The 15,618-nt window shown below is 44.7% G+C and overlaps 1 protein-coding gene across 2 annotated transcripts in view; it reads left to right on the forward strand.

The window, feature by feature from the left end:
• Window positions 1-15,618, forward strand: part of PIP5K1B (phosphatidylinositol-4-phosphate 5-kinase type 1 beta) — a 311,268-nt gene that overhangs the window by 20,241 nt on the left and 275,409 nt on the right. The window contains exon 1 of one of the 2 annotated variants that reach the window (XM_047101745.1): window positions 7,505-7,690. The exons of the other annotated variant lie outside the window; for it this stretch is intronic. Coding sequence (XP_046957701.1) covers window positions 7,517-7,690 — 174 coding nt within the window. The 5' untranslated portion in view covers window positions 7,505-7,516. Of the gene's footprint in view, window positions 1-7,504; window positions 7,691-15,618 lie in introns of those variants that run through there. 2 annotated transcript variants of the gene reach the window in all.

Below are 15,618 nucleotides of genomic sequence, written 5' to 3' on the forward strand. Positions count from 1 at the left end.
TCAAAAAGAATTTGAGGTGGCTGACCAAATTGCTTATGAATATAATAGGGTAGAAACAATTGAGGAAATCTGGGGGAGGGGAGGCGAGAACCAGGAAAATAAGACCGAAAGAATAAGGTTAGTGAATAAACACGTGCCTCAGCGTATTGAGTATTTGCTAGTTGGGATATCACTTTTGTCCCAGGCTTTCCCGTGGCTGACTTTTAGCATTTAATATGAGCTAGTATAGAACCAAATGTAAAGAAATAGAAACCTGGAGGCATAAACTGTCACCTTTCTCCCACGCTCAGCTGTTATGGACGTCTATGCGAATAAACCTTGGCTTTTCTTTTAAATCTCCGGAAAATAGTTTCTTCCTCTCACGTCCACCATTTCCAGTGGGAAGTTCATGGACCTGCCCGCTTACTGCAGAGAAGTGCCCCAGGTCGCTGTCCTGCGTCTTGTGCACACTACATTCCAAGGAAGAGAGAGGCTTTTTCCCCAAATTCAAGTGCAGACACCCTTATGGTAGAAAAGAATTAGCCTGGGTTGACGGAAAGTCTTTAAACTTCCCTTCTCCGGTATTTTCCACTCTTTTAATTTTTCTTTTTAATGTTTGTTTATTTTTGAGACAGCATGAGCAGGGGAGGGGCAGAGAGAGAGGGAGACACAGAATCCGAAGCAGGCTCCAGGCTCCGAGCCATCCGCCCAGAACCCAACACGGGGCTCGAACCCGTGAACGGCAAGATCATGACCTGAGCCGAAGTCTACTTAACCGACTGGCGCCCCCAGACGCCCTACTTTCCACTGTTTTAATGTTTCATGTTCTTGCTCCAAAACTGGAAAGAGCCTTCCGCACCTCTGGTCCTTACCCATGTACACTTTGCACTCTCTGTGGTGTGATTTTATCCCAAGGGAGGTGTTCCCTTAGCAACCAACTTACCAGCTCACTCAGTTAACTTACTTCCTATCTGTAATCAATACTCATTAGCGCTGAATCACTTCTTTGCTTTCCCTTGCTGTATTTTTTTTCCTTAATTTATTTTTATTGAAATATAGTTGACGTACACTATTATATTAGTTTCAAGTGTATAACGTAGCGATTGGACAATTACATACGTTACAGAATGGTCACCATAATGAGTCTAGTTACCATCTGTCACCGTACAAAGTAAGGACAATAATATTGGCTGTATTCCTTCTGCTGTACTTTATACCCCCCTGACTTATTTCTTTTATAACTGGAAGTTTATATGTCTTAATCCCCTTCGCTTATTTTGCCCATCTGCTACCCCTCCCCTCTGACCATCAGTGCTCTGTGTTTATGACTCTATTTCTGTTTGTTTTGGTTTTGCGATTTCACATACACATGAAATCGTATGGTACTTGTTTTCCTCTGACTTCTTTCACTTAACACAATGCTGTTGAGGCCCATCCATGTCGTCACAAATGGCAGGATTTCATCCTTTTTTTATGGCTGGGGAACATTCTAACGTACCTGTACATCGCAGTTTCTGTATCCATTCACCTGTTGATGGACACTTGGGTTGTTTCCATATCTTGGGTGTTGTAAATAGTGCTGCAGTGAACCTGGGGGTACATATATGTGTTTGAATTAGTGTTTTTGTTTTCTTTGCCTAAGTACCCAGAAGTGGAGTTACTGGGTCATGTGGTAGTTCTGTTTTTAATTTTTTGAGGAACATCCATACTGTTTTCTGTAGTCGTTGGACCAGTTGACATTCCTAGCACCAGTGCACAAGGGTTCCCTTTTCGCCACATCCTCACCAGCCCTTGTTATTTTTGGCCTTTTGGTAATAGCCATTCTGACAGGTGCGAGGGGATATCTCCTGCACTTTGGGTTTGCATTTCCCTGATGATTAACGATGTTGAGCATCTTTCCAGGTACCTGCTGGCTACCTTTGGAAAAATGTCTTTTGAGTTCTTCTGCCCATATAACTGGATTATTATTTTCTTCTCCTCCCCCTCCCCCTGTGTCTCCCCCTCCCCCTTTCCCTTCTTTGCTCCTTCTCCTCTTTTGCTACTCATTTCTATGAGTTCTTCATATATTTTGAATGTTATCCCCTTACTTAATACATGACTTGCAAGTACCTTCTATTCGGTAAGTTGCCTTTTTATTTTGTTAATGGTTTCCTTGGCTGTGGAGAAGCTTTTTAGTTTAATGTCTGTTTGATGTTAGTTTGATGTTTGTTTTTGCTTCTGTTGCTTTTGCTTTTGGTGTCAAATTCAAAAACTCATTGCCAAGCCCTGTATCTGCCTTTGTTTTCTTCTAGGAGTTTCATGGTTTTAGGCCTACGTTCAAGTGTTTAATCCATTTTGAGTTAACTTCTGTGCATGATGTAAGATAAGGGTCCCGTTTCATTCTTTGCATGGAATGTCTAATTTTCCCAGCATCATTTATTGAAGAGACTGTCCTTTCTTCATGGTATATTCTTGGGCTCTGTCTTGTAATTAATTGACCATATATTCCTTTGATAATTTCTGGGCTCCCTATTCTGTTCCATTGATCTATCAGTACTCTGTTACTGTACTGTTTTAGCTACAGTAGCTTTGGAATGTAGTTTGAAATCAGGAAGCACGATGCTTCCAACTTTGTTGTTCTTTCTCAAGATTGCTTTGGGGTATTTTTATGGTTCCATGCAAATTTTAGATTTTTTTTGTCCTATTTCTGTGAAAAATGCCATTGGAATTTTAATAGGGATTGCATTGAATCTGTATATTGCTTTGGGTAATATGAACATTTAAAAAATATTACGTCTTACAGCCAGAGAAGATATTCTGAGCACAGAATATCTTTCCATTTATTTGTGTCTTCTTCAGTTTCTTTCATTAATCTCTTGTAGTTTTCAATATAGAGGTCTTTCACCTCCTTGGCTAAATTTATTCCTAGGTATTTTTTTATGCGGTTATAAATGGGATTGTTTTCTTAATTTCTCTTTTTTTTTTTTGTTATTTTTTGAGGGAATCCTCAGGGTTTGCTTTATATGATGATTTGTCATCTGCAAAGAGTGACGGCTTTATGTCTCTGTGTCCAATTTGGATGTCTTTGGTTTCTTTTTCTTGCCCAATTGCTGTGGCTAGGACTTCCAATACTATGTTGAATAAAAATGGCAGCCGTGGGTACCCTTGTCCTGCTCCTGATTTTAGAGGAAAATCTTAACAGCTTTTCACTGTTCAGTATGATGCTCACTGTGGGCTTGTCACACGTGGCCTTTATCACATTGAGGTATGTTCCCCGTAAACCCACTTTGAAAGTTTTTATGATAAATGGAAGCTCGGGTTTTTTGTTCATCTATTTTCTGATTTCTGCATCTATGGAGATGGTAATAGGATTTTTTCATCTTTGATTTTGTTACTCTGGTGTTCACAGTAAACAATTTGCGGGTGTTAAACCATCCTTGCACCCCTGGAATCAATTCCACTTGATCATGGTATATAATCTTTTTAATGTATTGTTGAAATGGGTTTGAAAAAATTTTTTGAAGAGTTTTGGATCTATGTTCATCAGGAATATTGGCCTGTAATTTTATCTAATTTCTTAGGTTGTGCGGTTTGTTAGCATAAAACTGTTTTTCATAGTCTCTTATGATCTCTTTTATTTCCGTATCATCAGTTGTAACATCTTCTCTTTCATTTCTCATTGTTTTAATGGTCATTGAAGGGTAAGAGTAAATCCTTAATTTCTGTCATGTAGAACAAAGTATATTTGGGTTTATTTATGGGAGATAATAAAATCTCCAGTCTAATTTATTTTCCAAGATATAAAAGGAAGATAAAATCTTAACATGTTTGGTTGTTTTGAGAGATTACATCAGAACCAATAAAATTAGGATTTTTGAAACACCTATTGAAATGGAAACACATCGACACACACACGTGCACACACACGAGAAGGTTACTATCCAGAATGTTTAAGGTGAAGATATAGCTATGTTACCACTAGTCTTTATTTGGATAAATGGCCAAAAGTTAAGTACTTTATCATTTTTATACATGAGAAAGACCAGTGTGTGCATAAAGAAGCAAACATGGTAAAGATACAAGAAATGCAACCTGAGGTCAACTGGGATTTTAAAAAATAATTAAAATGCTAAGTCAGAATATTGGTGTGGCTGTGTAGACTCGCAAATACACACAATCGGTAGCATTCAAATCAGTGCATATTTCCTGAAGGGTACCAAAATTATTTAACAAAAGTTATTGTAATGAACGTACTCTTTAATATAGTAATTTCTCTTGACAGGGGAAAAAAAATAGAAAAAAAATTTTGTTGGAACAATATTAGTTTTCTTTAAAAATTTTTTTTCCATTTATTTATTTTTGAGAGAGAGAACACAAGTGGGGAGGGGCAGAGGGAGAAGGAGACAGAATCCAAAGCAGGCTCCAGGCTCTGAGCTGTCGGCACAGAGCCCGACACGGGGCTCGAACTCACAGACCGTGAGATCAAGACCTGAGCCGAAGTCGGACGCTCAACCGACTAAGCCACCCAGGCGCCCCTAGAACAGTGTTAGTTTTAATGAAAGACTCCTAATAACTTCATTCTCTAACATTTGGGGAGACGATTGGACAAACTGTAAGAGAACAATACGCTCTTCTTTGTATTATAGAATACTACGGAAAAGCCCCTGGAAAATAAATATAAAATAGGGTATAGTGCTATAAAAGAGGATTTATAATTCAGTACATGGATAAGCAAGAGAAAGCGTAGAGTACTTTTGTGCGATTTGCTTTGATGCTTTTGTTGACCTTCTTATTGGGTGTATTTGGTCGTGTACGAATATGATAGGAGGACCACGAGAACATAATTCACAGGCTGTCGTACGATGGAGAAGATAACATACAGGGTCAACAAGATTTGGAGCACCTGATACCACCCACCAGGAGCCATTCACCAGTGACAGTCCCTTCCCTGCTTTCCGTACGGGTGAGGATAGGGCAATTGAAGAAATACTCCACAAGACTAATTTGGGATGAATGCCAATTATTATTATTATTTTTTAAGTTTATGTATTTTGAGGGGCACCTCAGTGGTCAGCCGGTTAAGCGTCCAACTTCGGCTCGGGCCACGATCTCACGGTCTGTGAGTTCGAGCCCCGCGTGGGGCTCTCTGTGCCGACAGCTCGGAGCCTGGAGCCTGCTTCGGATTCTGTGTCTCCCTCTCCCTCTGCCCCTCCCCTCCTCACGCTCTGACTCTCTCTGTCTTTCAATAGTAAATAAATGTTATAAAAAAAAATTTTTTTAACGTTTATTTTGAGAGAGAGTGCGAGCAGGGGAGGGGCAGAGAGAGGGGGAGAGAGAGGATCTGAAGCCGCTCCACATGGTCAGCACAGAGCCCGACAGGGGGCTCGAACTCCCGAATGGTGAGATCACGACCTTAGCTGAAATCAAGAGTCAGGCTTCTAACCACCCAGGGGCCCCAGGACTGATACCAATTCTTGAGAAATGACCCATATCAGCAGATGAGACTCATTTGGGGATTAAAAAGGTTTTAGATCTATTCTAACAGTCCATAGCCAATTCCATTTGGAAATTGTGTCAAGAAGAAGTTTCTCAATTCTTAACCGATTTCACACTTTAAGTACTATGAGAACTAAATTGCAGGAAAGCAGAGGATTTGAGTAAGCCCACAGGAGTCACTGGAATGGAATTTGACCTGGACTGTGTTGAGAAATAAAACTCTTGAGCTTGTCATATCAGGTGTATTGGAACTGACAGTAAATTCCATGGATTTCATTGGGTGCTTAAAGTGGGTCCTACCCACCTTGTATATACACTCGGTACAAATACAGATCAACTAGAGTGGAAACAGGAAAGGGATCAGTGATTTCCCGATTGTTTTGAATTGCTCTAATGTGTCTTCTCTGTTTTTTTCCCCCCATGAGAATTATTCCTGAGATGGGACAAGATTGGGGCACCTCCTTTACACTCTTAGTTGAAAATTGTTCCTCCTTACTTATCCTTCAATCATTAACAGGTAAACAGATAACCGTCTCCAGAGTCATCCCTGTTAAGGAAAGTTACCTTTAGCACAAGCCTCTGGACTCTTCTAAATATGTGTGATAATTTCGTGTCAAGGGACATGGGTCATGTTCGAGTGCTGCTTTCGAGCCTTAGAGTTAGTCTGTTCTAGACTAACTCATGATGTCTGAAAGTTGCGGTGTTTTCAATTTAACATCAGTTGACGAGTCTCTGTTCTACCAGTATGATTTCTGATACTTGTCCTGTCTGGGTAGGATGTGTACGTTTTGCCCTGCAAGTTTCCCAAGAGAGGGAAACTTGACCTTGCGTTGTGTAGGGTGGACAGAATCTAAGATGAGCCAATTTCCTTTGTCTTCCCGGCAAAGAACAGCCTGTGAAATGAAGCCGATGTCGCCTTTTTCGACGGGTTATTGGGAAGATGGGCTAAAATAAAGCAATATTGGTAGTAGGAGTTAGGTAAATACTGAGTCGTTTGTTTTGTGCTTTTTATAACAGGTCTCGAGCTTTTGTGAGGTGCTGAGGGCAAAGGGGGTAACATTTAGAGTGGGGGTGAGGTGGGGAGGGAAATTGCAAAACAGATGAGTGGGTTTCGCCCTCAACGAATTTACAGTAGATTAGAGGAGCCAGGCACTGTTGATTAGGGGTCGATAAGAGTGCTGAGTATGCACTCAGCAGGGTTGGGGGTAAAGCCAGCCCAGGGGCTCTAGGGTAAGCCTTGGAGGTGGCAGGGGAGCTGGTAGTTCTCCAGATCTGAAGACGGGCTGGTGCCAAGGGCTTACACCATGCTGTGAAATTGCTTTCACAGGGGTGCCCGGGTGGCTCAGTCTGTTGAGTGCCTGACTTCAGCCCAGGTCACGATCTCGTGGTTCACAAGTTCGAGCCCCAGCTCGGGCTCAGAGCCTGGGGCCTGCTTCGGGTTATGTCTCTCTCTCTTTCTCTCTCTCTCTCTCTCTCTCTCTCTCTCTGCGCCCCTCCCCTGCTCACATTCTGTCTCTCTCTCTCTCAAAAATAAATAAAAACACTTAAGTCAAAATAGAAGTTGCTCTTAGTGCTGCACTTCAAAAAGTGTTAAAATGTTAGAATTATGCTCTTTGCTTGTGCACATGGCCTTTTCTTTGCAGTGTTTCGGGAAGTATTTCATAATAAACAGATTGCAAGCCTTTTTATAACGTGGAGGCAAGGAGACTAGGAGACGAGGAAAGGAGCGAGCTGGGTTCCAGCACCTTCCGGCTCATCCTCGGCTTCCGGGGCTCCTGTGCTTCTATGTGAACCAGGCCAAGAGGGAGTTGCTTCTAGAAGCTCTCGAAATCTTTCCGGTGACCCTGGGAATCAGTAGTGGGGTGGAGGAGATAAGCATTTTCTTTAAACCGCGCTTACGGACTTAGCATTCTCCGGTGTGTATTTCCAGTTATCTGCAGGCATGTCGCCTCTTCCCTGTGGGGTTGTAAGTTCTTGAAGGAACGAGGGTTGCCTGATTATTTTTTTAGGAAATAAAACGTTGTCCAGAGCGGTTATCTTGACCTCAGAATCATGTTGACGGATGAGTCCCCTGGATCACTGGCACTTACTTGTGGCGAAGTCCTGTTCGGGAGTTTCTGAAACGAATCATCCGGGGTTTGGCGTATCTGGGATCCGAAGGAAATTCATGCCCTTGCCACTTCTGACTTCGACTCCACTGCCAGATCCCCTTCGGCCCACTTGGGCAGCGGCGATGGTACGTCTCACGTGGTCTTCATTCATATTTCTTCCGAAGCTCCCAAGTGTGGCCACCTCCTGTTGGTGACAAGGACCTCAGAAGAGGGGGCGCTTGGTCTCCAGTCTGATAGCTAAGCCAAGCAGTCAGTTGGGTCTGGTAAACCGAAGATAGCGGGGCCTAAAGAAAATAGGTAACCCATCTAACAGGTGCGGCAAGGCCAGTAGTTTTTCCCCGGGCGAGGCATTCCGGGAGTGCTCAGGGTTAAGTAGCCCCTGGCCTGAGAGAGACGTCAGGAACACGGCAGAGTAGAGAGGTGCGCCCGCCCCTTTGGCAAAGCCTGGTAATTCTTGGCTGCGTGGAGTGGGCGTTACAACTGATGGCTGCCGCCGGGGTCGGGCATTCTTTAAGCTTGTCATCCGGTGGTGACCATGAGGACATTGGAGCCTCGGACCAATTCTGATGCTTTGCACCTGCGGAGGGAGGCCAGCACCTTGCTCCTTGTAATAGAAAGGGAGGGTGTTTGATTTAGGTGTAGGCCACAAGGTGACCGTAAATACTCATGTACTTGGGTAATTGAATTGGCGCTCGCTTATTTTTAGACATCGTGTAAGAAGCTGGTCACCCAAGCACAAAATTGCCGGCGGGAGATGGGAAGCAGATGGCCGGAGAGAACCTTGCTCTATGTTGTACGTGCTCACACAGCACGGTGCTGGGGGCTGGTTACTCCTCTGGCCCGATGCCTTGTCTCTGCCCCGTCTCCTCGAAGCATGTGAGCTAGCCTGGCATTGCAGTCGAAACGCTACAGCCTTGCCTGTCTTAGTTTTCGCTGTTGGTCCAGCGTGTGTCCCTCGGTCCTTCGCACTGGCCAACGTGTGAAGAACGATGGCTGACCGTGGTGCTTCCTAAAGAAATTTGAATCAGGTGCTCTCTTCCTCGAGTCCCGTTGTCTCTGCTGTACAGATTCTATGTGACTTTTAGGTTTGGGGGGCACAATTGGATAAACGTTTTCTCAGTCAGTTTGGGGCCTGTAGACGAAGGGTTTTTAACTTCCCTTCTGAGATCACCACTTACTATAAATACCTAGAGTCTGTAAGGGATCGTTTAGCTGGTAAGATGCAGTGAGATGTGCTGCGGTGATTAAGAGCATGAATTTGGATTCGCATTCAGCCTCTGTTTCTTCCATGTGACCCCAGGAAAGCCACTCGACTGCTTCACTCGTCAGCATGTTCAGCTATAAAATGGGGGTAATTGTGTGTCTCTGTCGGTGAGTTGTTGTAAGGTGGGATTCTTCGAAAGATTGTCTGAGAAGCCCTCAAATGTTTGCTGGTGTTGACTGGACAGTTAGAATGATCAGCGCGCCAAAGGGAACCGGAAAAGTAGACGAGTTTCACCCCATGGAGGGACTCAGAGTGGAGGTGAGGAGGTAAGATCGTGAAACACAACCAGCAGGGCCAGGAATGCGAAATAAGACGGGGCTACCGAGAGTTGGGAGAAGGGAAAGATCCGTCCGGTGGGGGAGGCACGCAGGATCACTGCAGCTGGAAGAATGACCAGAGAAGAGGGACATGTCCCAAATGGGGGAGGGGGAGGGGAGAAGGACAGCGAGAGCCAAGGCTCAGAGCTCCACGTGACCTGTCTCTACGGCTGGGTTAGGAACTTGGCCACTGAGGACCAAAGGGTAGCAGGCAGGTGATTCCAGAATATGTCATGTGGACTAGATAGAGAAGATCCTACTCTTTTCCCTATGCTTTTTTTGTTTATTATTGTGGTGACTGATACTTGCTCCCCTGGCTTCCTGTTCAAATGCCCTGAGACTCTCAAAGGGATGGGATTGTCTCTGCAGTCTGTGGAAGGCCAGAGGAGAAACTGGGTTGATAAACAAGGAAGAATGGGCTTATCTCCAAGCTATAATTTAATGGAGAAGCCATTCTACATAGCATTGGGTGAGGTTAAAAGGGGGTGGGGGGGAAGTCCGTCAGTTTGTCGTGGGAACCTTCTGCTCAGCAGACAGATGGGGGCTGAGGCTGATGGGAGTTTGTTAACACCAACTGCCTAAGTGGAAGAAGCAATAGGGATGATTGTCTCAGCATCTGCCGGGTGGCTAAGTGGACCCAAAGTCCAATACCTTTTGGTTTTGTTGGAGTCACTTGGCAGAATACAACGGGGGAAGTCCCTACGTGGAACTTACCACTGGCCACTCAGGAAGAATTACTGTAGGATGTGGAAGACCGAGGAACCTTTGAAGACAGTGCTGATGATCTGTTGGAATTACTTGCAGTGAACCCTTTAGAACTTTTTTAGATGTAGAGAATTCTCAAGACGACAGCGTAGAGTGTGGGCAGCGCTCTTAGATAAACACGGTGCCCGCGTCCCAATTCCTGAACCAACATCTCTGCGTTATAATCGACTGAAGTGTGCACTCTCTTCACGTTTGCTGATTTTCCCGACTGCCCTTTTTGTGTTCCAGGTTGCATCTGGGATACCACATTACATGCAGTTGTCGTGTCTCCATGGTTCCTAACGACGGTGCCAGGATCTTAGATTTTTCTTGTTTTTGATGACCTTGACAGTTGACAGAATTACTGTCCGGTGTGTTACAGAATGTCCCTCAGTTGGGATTTGTTGCATGTTGTCTCATGATTAACCCAGGGTAAGGTGTTTTGGGGAGATAATGTGCTGTTCTCATCACATCATAGCAAGATTACATATCCTATTAACATGACATCACTGTGATGTTGATCTTGATTGCCTGGGTGAGGCAGTGTTTGTCAGATTTCTCCACCGTAAAGCTATTCTTTCTTTCCTCCGCCTTTCCGCACTGTACTGCTTGGAAGGAAGTCCCTATGTGCAGCCCACACTTTAAAAAGTAGGAAGTTACGGTCCTTCCCTTGAAGGAAGAGTTTCTGTAAGAATTACATGGAATTCTAGGGCACCTGGCTGGCTCAGTCGGTGGAGCACTTGACTCTTGATCTTGAGGTTGTGAGTTTGAGCCCCACATTGGGTGTAGAGATTACTTAAACTATTTAAAAAAAGAAAGAATGTGGAAATCTTCTGCATGGGAGATTTGTCTATTCTGCCCCCATTTGTTGATTTTTTTAATTTTTTTTAAATGTTTGTTTACTTTTGAGAGAGAGAGAGAGAGAGAGAGAGAGCGCATGTGCGCAAGTAGGGGAGGGGCAGAGAGAGAGGGAGACCCAGAATTCGAAGCAGGCTCCAAGCTCTGAGCTGTCACCACAGATCCTGATGTGGGGCTCAAACTCGTGGACCACGAGATCATGACATGAGCCAAAGTCGGATGCTTAACTGACTGAGCCACCTAGACGCCCCATCCCCCCATTTGTTTATTCAGTCATTTATGTCTCTGTGGCCTCCTCTATGTTATACTTTGAGTTATAATCTGATACTGCTTTACTTTCTTGTGTTGTCCTAGCTTTGGCCCCCATTTTTATTTGCTGTTTTAGTTCATTTCTGTATCCCTGACGTGCCCCCCTATCATTGTGGGGTCTTGTTTGTTTGCTTTCGCACCTCCTTATTTCCTGACATTCTAAGCACTTGGGGCTCGTCCTGTGTGTTTCCTGTCTTGAATCTCTTGGAATCTGAAAACAGAAGAACAACTCTGGTCATGAGACATGGGACTAGGGTGTTAGGAGAGCGGAATTTAAAACATTCAGTGGAAATACATTGGATCTCATGGATTTTAAGGGAAATGTGACCCAAAAGGGCTGAGCGTTTCTGAAGAATGGAATTCTGGTTGCACAAAAACTACGGAACTTGATGAGACAGACGGGAGACGGCATCTGGGTTCAGAGGATACTTGATGACTAACTTGATTTTTAAAAGGCTTGTGCAAAAGACTTGTGATTGAACAGGGAGTTTCCATGAAAGGCATCACTAAAAGTTACTTGGCTGGTGGTTTGTGAAAACAGTATTGTGACAGCACTAAACGAAGTGGGTACAGTTCACCTTCAACCGAGCTACATATTTCATTTCTCTGAAGTCCTCTCTAATCTTCAGCGAGTCCCTTAACAAATATTCATGGGGGCGCCGGGGTGACTCAGTCGGTTGAGCATCCCGTTTTTGATTTTGGCTGAGGTCATGGTCCCAGGGTTGTGGGATCAAGCCCCACATCAGACTCCACACTGAGCGTGGGACCTGCTTCAGATTCTCTCTCTCTGTCTCTCTCTATTTCTTTCCCTCTCCCTCCCTCCCCTTGCCCTCTGCCCTGCTTGCATGCTCACTCTTTGTCTCAAAAATTAAAAAAAAAAATATATATATGTATACACACACACACACACACACACACACCGTGTGTACCACCCACACGTGTGAACTCACTTAGGCTCCAGGAACACCCCAATAGGCCAAGCTGCTGATGTCTGCGTTGTTAAGGAGTATACGTTCTAGTTCGAGGAGACGTATAACAACGAGGTATTTTTTAGAATGACAGATGGTAATACATGCCACAGGGAAAAGTAAGCAGGATTAGGGAATTGGGAGGTGGGCGCTGGGATTCTTACTGAAAATAAAGTCGTCAAGGAGAGCCTCGTTCATAAGGTGGTGACCTTTGCGCGGCGACTGGAAGGAAGTGAGGTAATGAGGCATTAAAATACAGATGACGTAGCCCCCCCACTATTCTCTTACACAGATGACACCAAAAGGTATCCCAGTGTGTAGTGTGTGTGGCGTGTTACTTCTAGTCGTACATGCTCACAATGTTCAAACTAGAAGTGCACACAAAACTGAACTATCACTTTGTAACAAACATACCTTGAAGTGATAAAAGGCAGTGCTGGTGAGGTTGTAGGGAAATAGACATACCCACCTCTTTACAGATGATGTAAGTGTTTGGAGAGCAGATCCAGGAGACGGCCCTGCCCTGCCCTTTGTCCTAGGAAACCTACCCCTGGATATGGTACTTGAGGCAGAGGGAGCAGGGCATGTGGAAAGTATGAAGGAGTGTGCTTGGTATGTTCTAGGAATAGAAAGTTGGCCAGTGAGGCCGAGGTGGCGTCAGCAAGGCAGAGAGCAAAGGCGGGAAGCTCGGAGAGCCGGAGGGAGTAGGAGCCGTCTCGTGCCTGGGTGGAGGTCACTGCCGGTCACGTAAAGTACGCGTGGGTGCCTCTTCCCAGAGCCGTGCGCTGCCACGGACCTGGGCTCTGTATGTCCTTCTTGGGACTTGGGCTTTTTCTTTGCGATGACAGAAACCGTTGGGAGGGTTTTGAGCAGAGGAGTAAGGTAATTAATTCCATATTTGAAAAGGACCATTCTGGGTCTTAGGTGCTTGTGGGCAGAAGTGGGGGGACCGGTTACGAGGTCTTTTAGTCTATTGATATATTTTCAACTGTTTCTATAAATCTTTTTTTTTTTAATTACTTTATTTATTTAGAGAACGAGCAAGCGAGCCGGAGAGGGGCAGGGAGAGAATCCCAAGCAGATTCTACGCTGTCAGTGTAGAGCCCAGTGCGGGGGTCGAACTCAGGAACCCGAGCTAAAACCAGGAGTCCCGATGCTTAGCCTCCTGAGCCACCCAGGTGCCCCAGAACCTCAGTCTATCTGTATGTATTTCACAGAGCAACAATCGCCATGCCTGCCATTTCCCCACCTGTGCGTGTTAGCAGTTTTCTTCCGTTGCCGTGCACTCGTCTGTTTTATCGTTTTTAGTGGCTGCCTGGTCGTGTATTAGTGTTGCTGCTGTAAAAACTTACCATAAACGTAGTGACTTCCGAGGACACAGATGTGGTATTCTGCGGTTCTGATGATCAGAATTCCTACAGTCGAGGTATTGGCAAGACAGTGTCCCTGCTCAAGTGTCCAGGAGAGAATGTTGTCTTGCCTTTTCCGACTCCTGGAGGCCTCCACGTACTTTGGTGCATGACCCCTTCCTCTGTCCTCAAAGCCAGTAACAGACCAACCTCAGATCTCATCTCTGAGTCTCTCCCCTCTGTTTCTCCTGTCATGGCTGCTTCTCTGGCTATGGCCCAGGCAGGGCCCGCCTCTTAGCATGGCCCTTTGTGATGTGTTGGGCCTGCTTGGATAATCCAGGGTGGTCTCTCCATCTCAAAATCCTTAAGTGAGTCACGTCGGCAGAGTTCCTTCGACCACGTAAGACCACATATTCACGGGTTCCGTGGGTCAGGACTTGGACATCCTTGGGAGGGGACGTTATTTGGCCAACCGTGGTTGAGGTTTTGTAGTTCATTTAACCATTTCCATTGTTGGATATTTAGACGGTCTACTCTCTCAATATCTATTGGATATTTCGACCGTTTGGGGCCAGGATGATATTTCTGAGGGGCATATTTGTTGACTTGGACCTTCTTTTATTTCAGATTTATTTCAGAATGAGTCCCTTAAGATAAACATTCAGGCGTAGCTTTCCTGGTTTCCAAAGGGCATAAACATCTTGTGTAGTTGCCCCCCAAAGGCAGAGTTAACGTTATCCTAGGTCCAGCGGGTAGGTCCGTTTTCCCTGCAAACTCACCAGCATGCTGTTGGAAGGTGGGTTTCCATGGCTTTTGCTACAAGATGACATTTCGTTGTTGTGTTAATTTCTTCACTGGCCAGGTCGAACCTTTTTGGCCTACGTGCAGGTGTGTGTTTGAGACCGTACAGTGTGTGGTATGTCGTTTGTAGTTTGAAAATAGTGTCTTAGTTTGTTTTGCTTCTCAGTTATAGCTGGAGCTGGAAGAATGGAGACAGAAGAGAGACTATTGCATAAATGAGAGGATGAGGCTGACATTAATACGTGACACATACAGACCTATCTTGCTTCCAGTTCTCCGGCAAAGAGAAAAATGATCTTCACAGTGAAAAGGGAAGAATTAAGGGGGACGTAGAAGACAGTGAAAGAACATCTAGTTAATCTGAAGGAGTTCAGATCTCTAGGACCTACTAGATCATATCTGGAGGTGTCGAAGGAGTTAGAAGTTACCACCTTTGAGACACTGCCAGTGATCGTTGAATAAATTTTGCAGGGGGGAGACATTTCAGAAGTTGAGAAACATGCAAATGTTCTTCTGTGCAACTTTTGAAGGAGTTTAATTCCTGACACGTCAGCGTATGAATCGTTCCCTTGCAAATATTCTGGATTACCATGCATGTGCGTGATTTGCAAACCCACAGAAGAGATTGTATTGATCCCTAGAAACCAGCATAAATTTACTAATGTGCAGTCACTAATTGATCACATTGCCTTTTTAAAAATTTTTTCGTGTTTATTTATTTTTGAAAGACAAAGTGCGAGTGGAGGAGGGGCAGAGAGAGACACGGAGACGCAGAATCTGAAGCAGGCTCCAGGCTCCGAGTTGTCAGCACAGAGCCCCACGTGGCGCTCGATCTCACAAACCACGAGATCATGACCTGAGCCGAAGTCGGTCGCTCAACCGGCTGAGCCACCCAGGCTCCCCCACGTTGCCTTTTTCGAGAAGTGTTCTAGATCGGCAGAGGAAGAGAGAGCCATAGACGTGGAAGCATTTGACAAAAACCTTTCACACATTTCCTTACCCACGTAATAGCGGTTGGAGGATGGCAGAACGATCCAGTAAGTTCACAGCTGAGTCTATTCATATGCCATAGCTCAGTTAACGATTGAGTGACAGCTTGGAAAGAAGTCCCCAGAGGCAGGACTTCAGATTTTTCCTTGGCCCCCATGTAAGAAAGATCCTTAGGACTTGGATAGAAATCTTTAAAAGCCCTGTATTTTATCTGGCTGGTGACACAAAGTTCAGTGGGCCAGCTAATAAACCAGTAGAATAAATAGTCACGCTAGGAAATACATATTGTCCGACTATGACAATGGCTCTAAACCATATTTAACAGAAATAATGAAAATTTCTTAAAAATGGAGGTTGCTTTGAGAAATGAAGCTGCAGTTGATTTTCCTTCTTTTATGGCTTTCCTGAATTTCCCCCCAATTGAGAATAAAAGCAGTAATAGTTTTCTAGCAA

This window comes from Lynx rufus, unplaced genomic scaffold, assembly GCF_022079265.1.
Source record: "Lynx rufus isolate CCGP_SWC_20201006 ecotype Redwood Valley unplaced genomic scaffold, mLynRuf1.p SCAF_10, whole genome shotgun sequence".
NCBI lineage: Eukaryota > Metazoa > Chordata > Mammalia > Carnivora > Felidae > Lynx > Lynx rufus.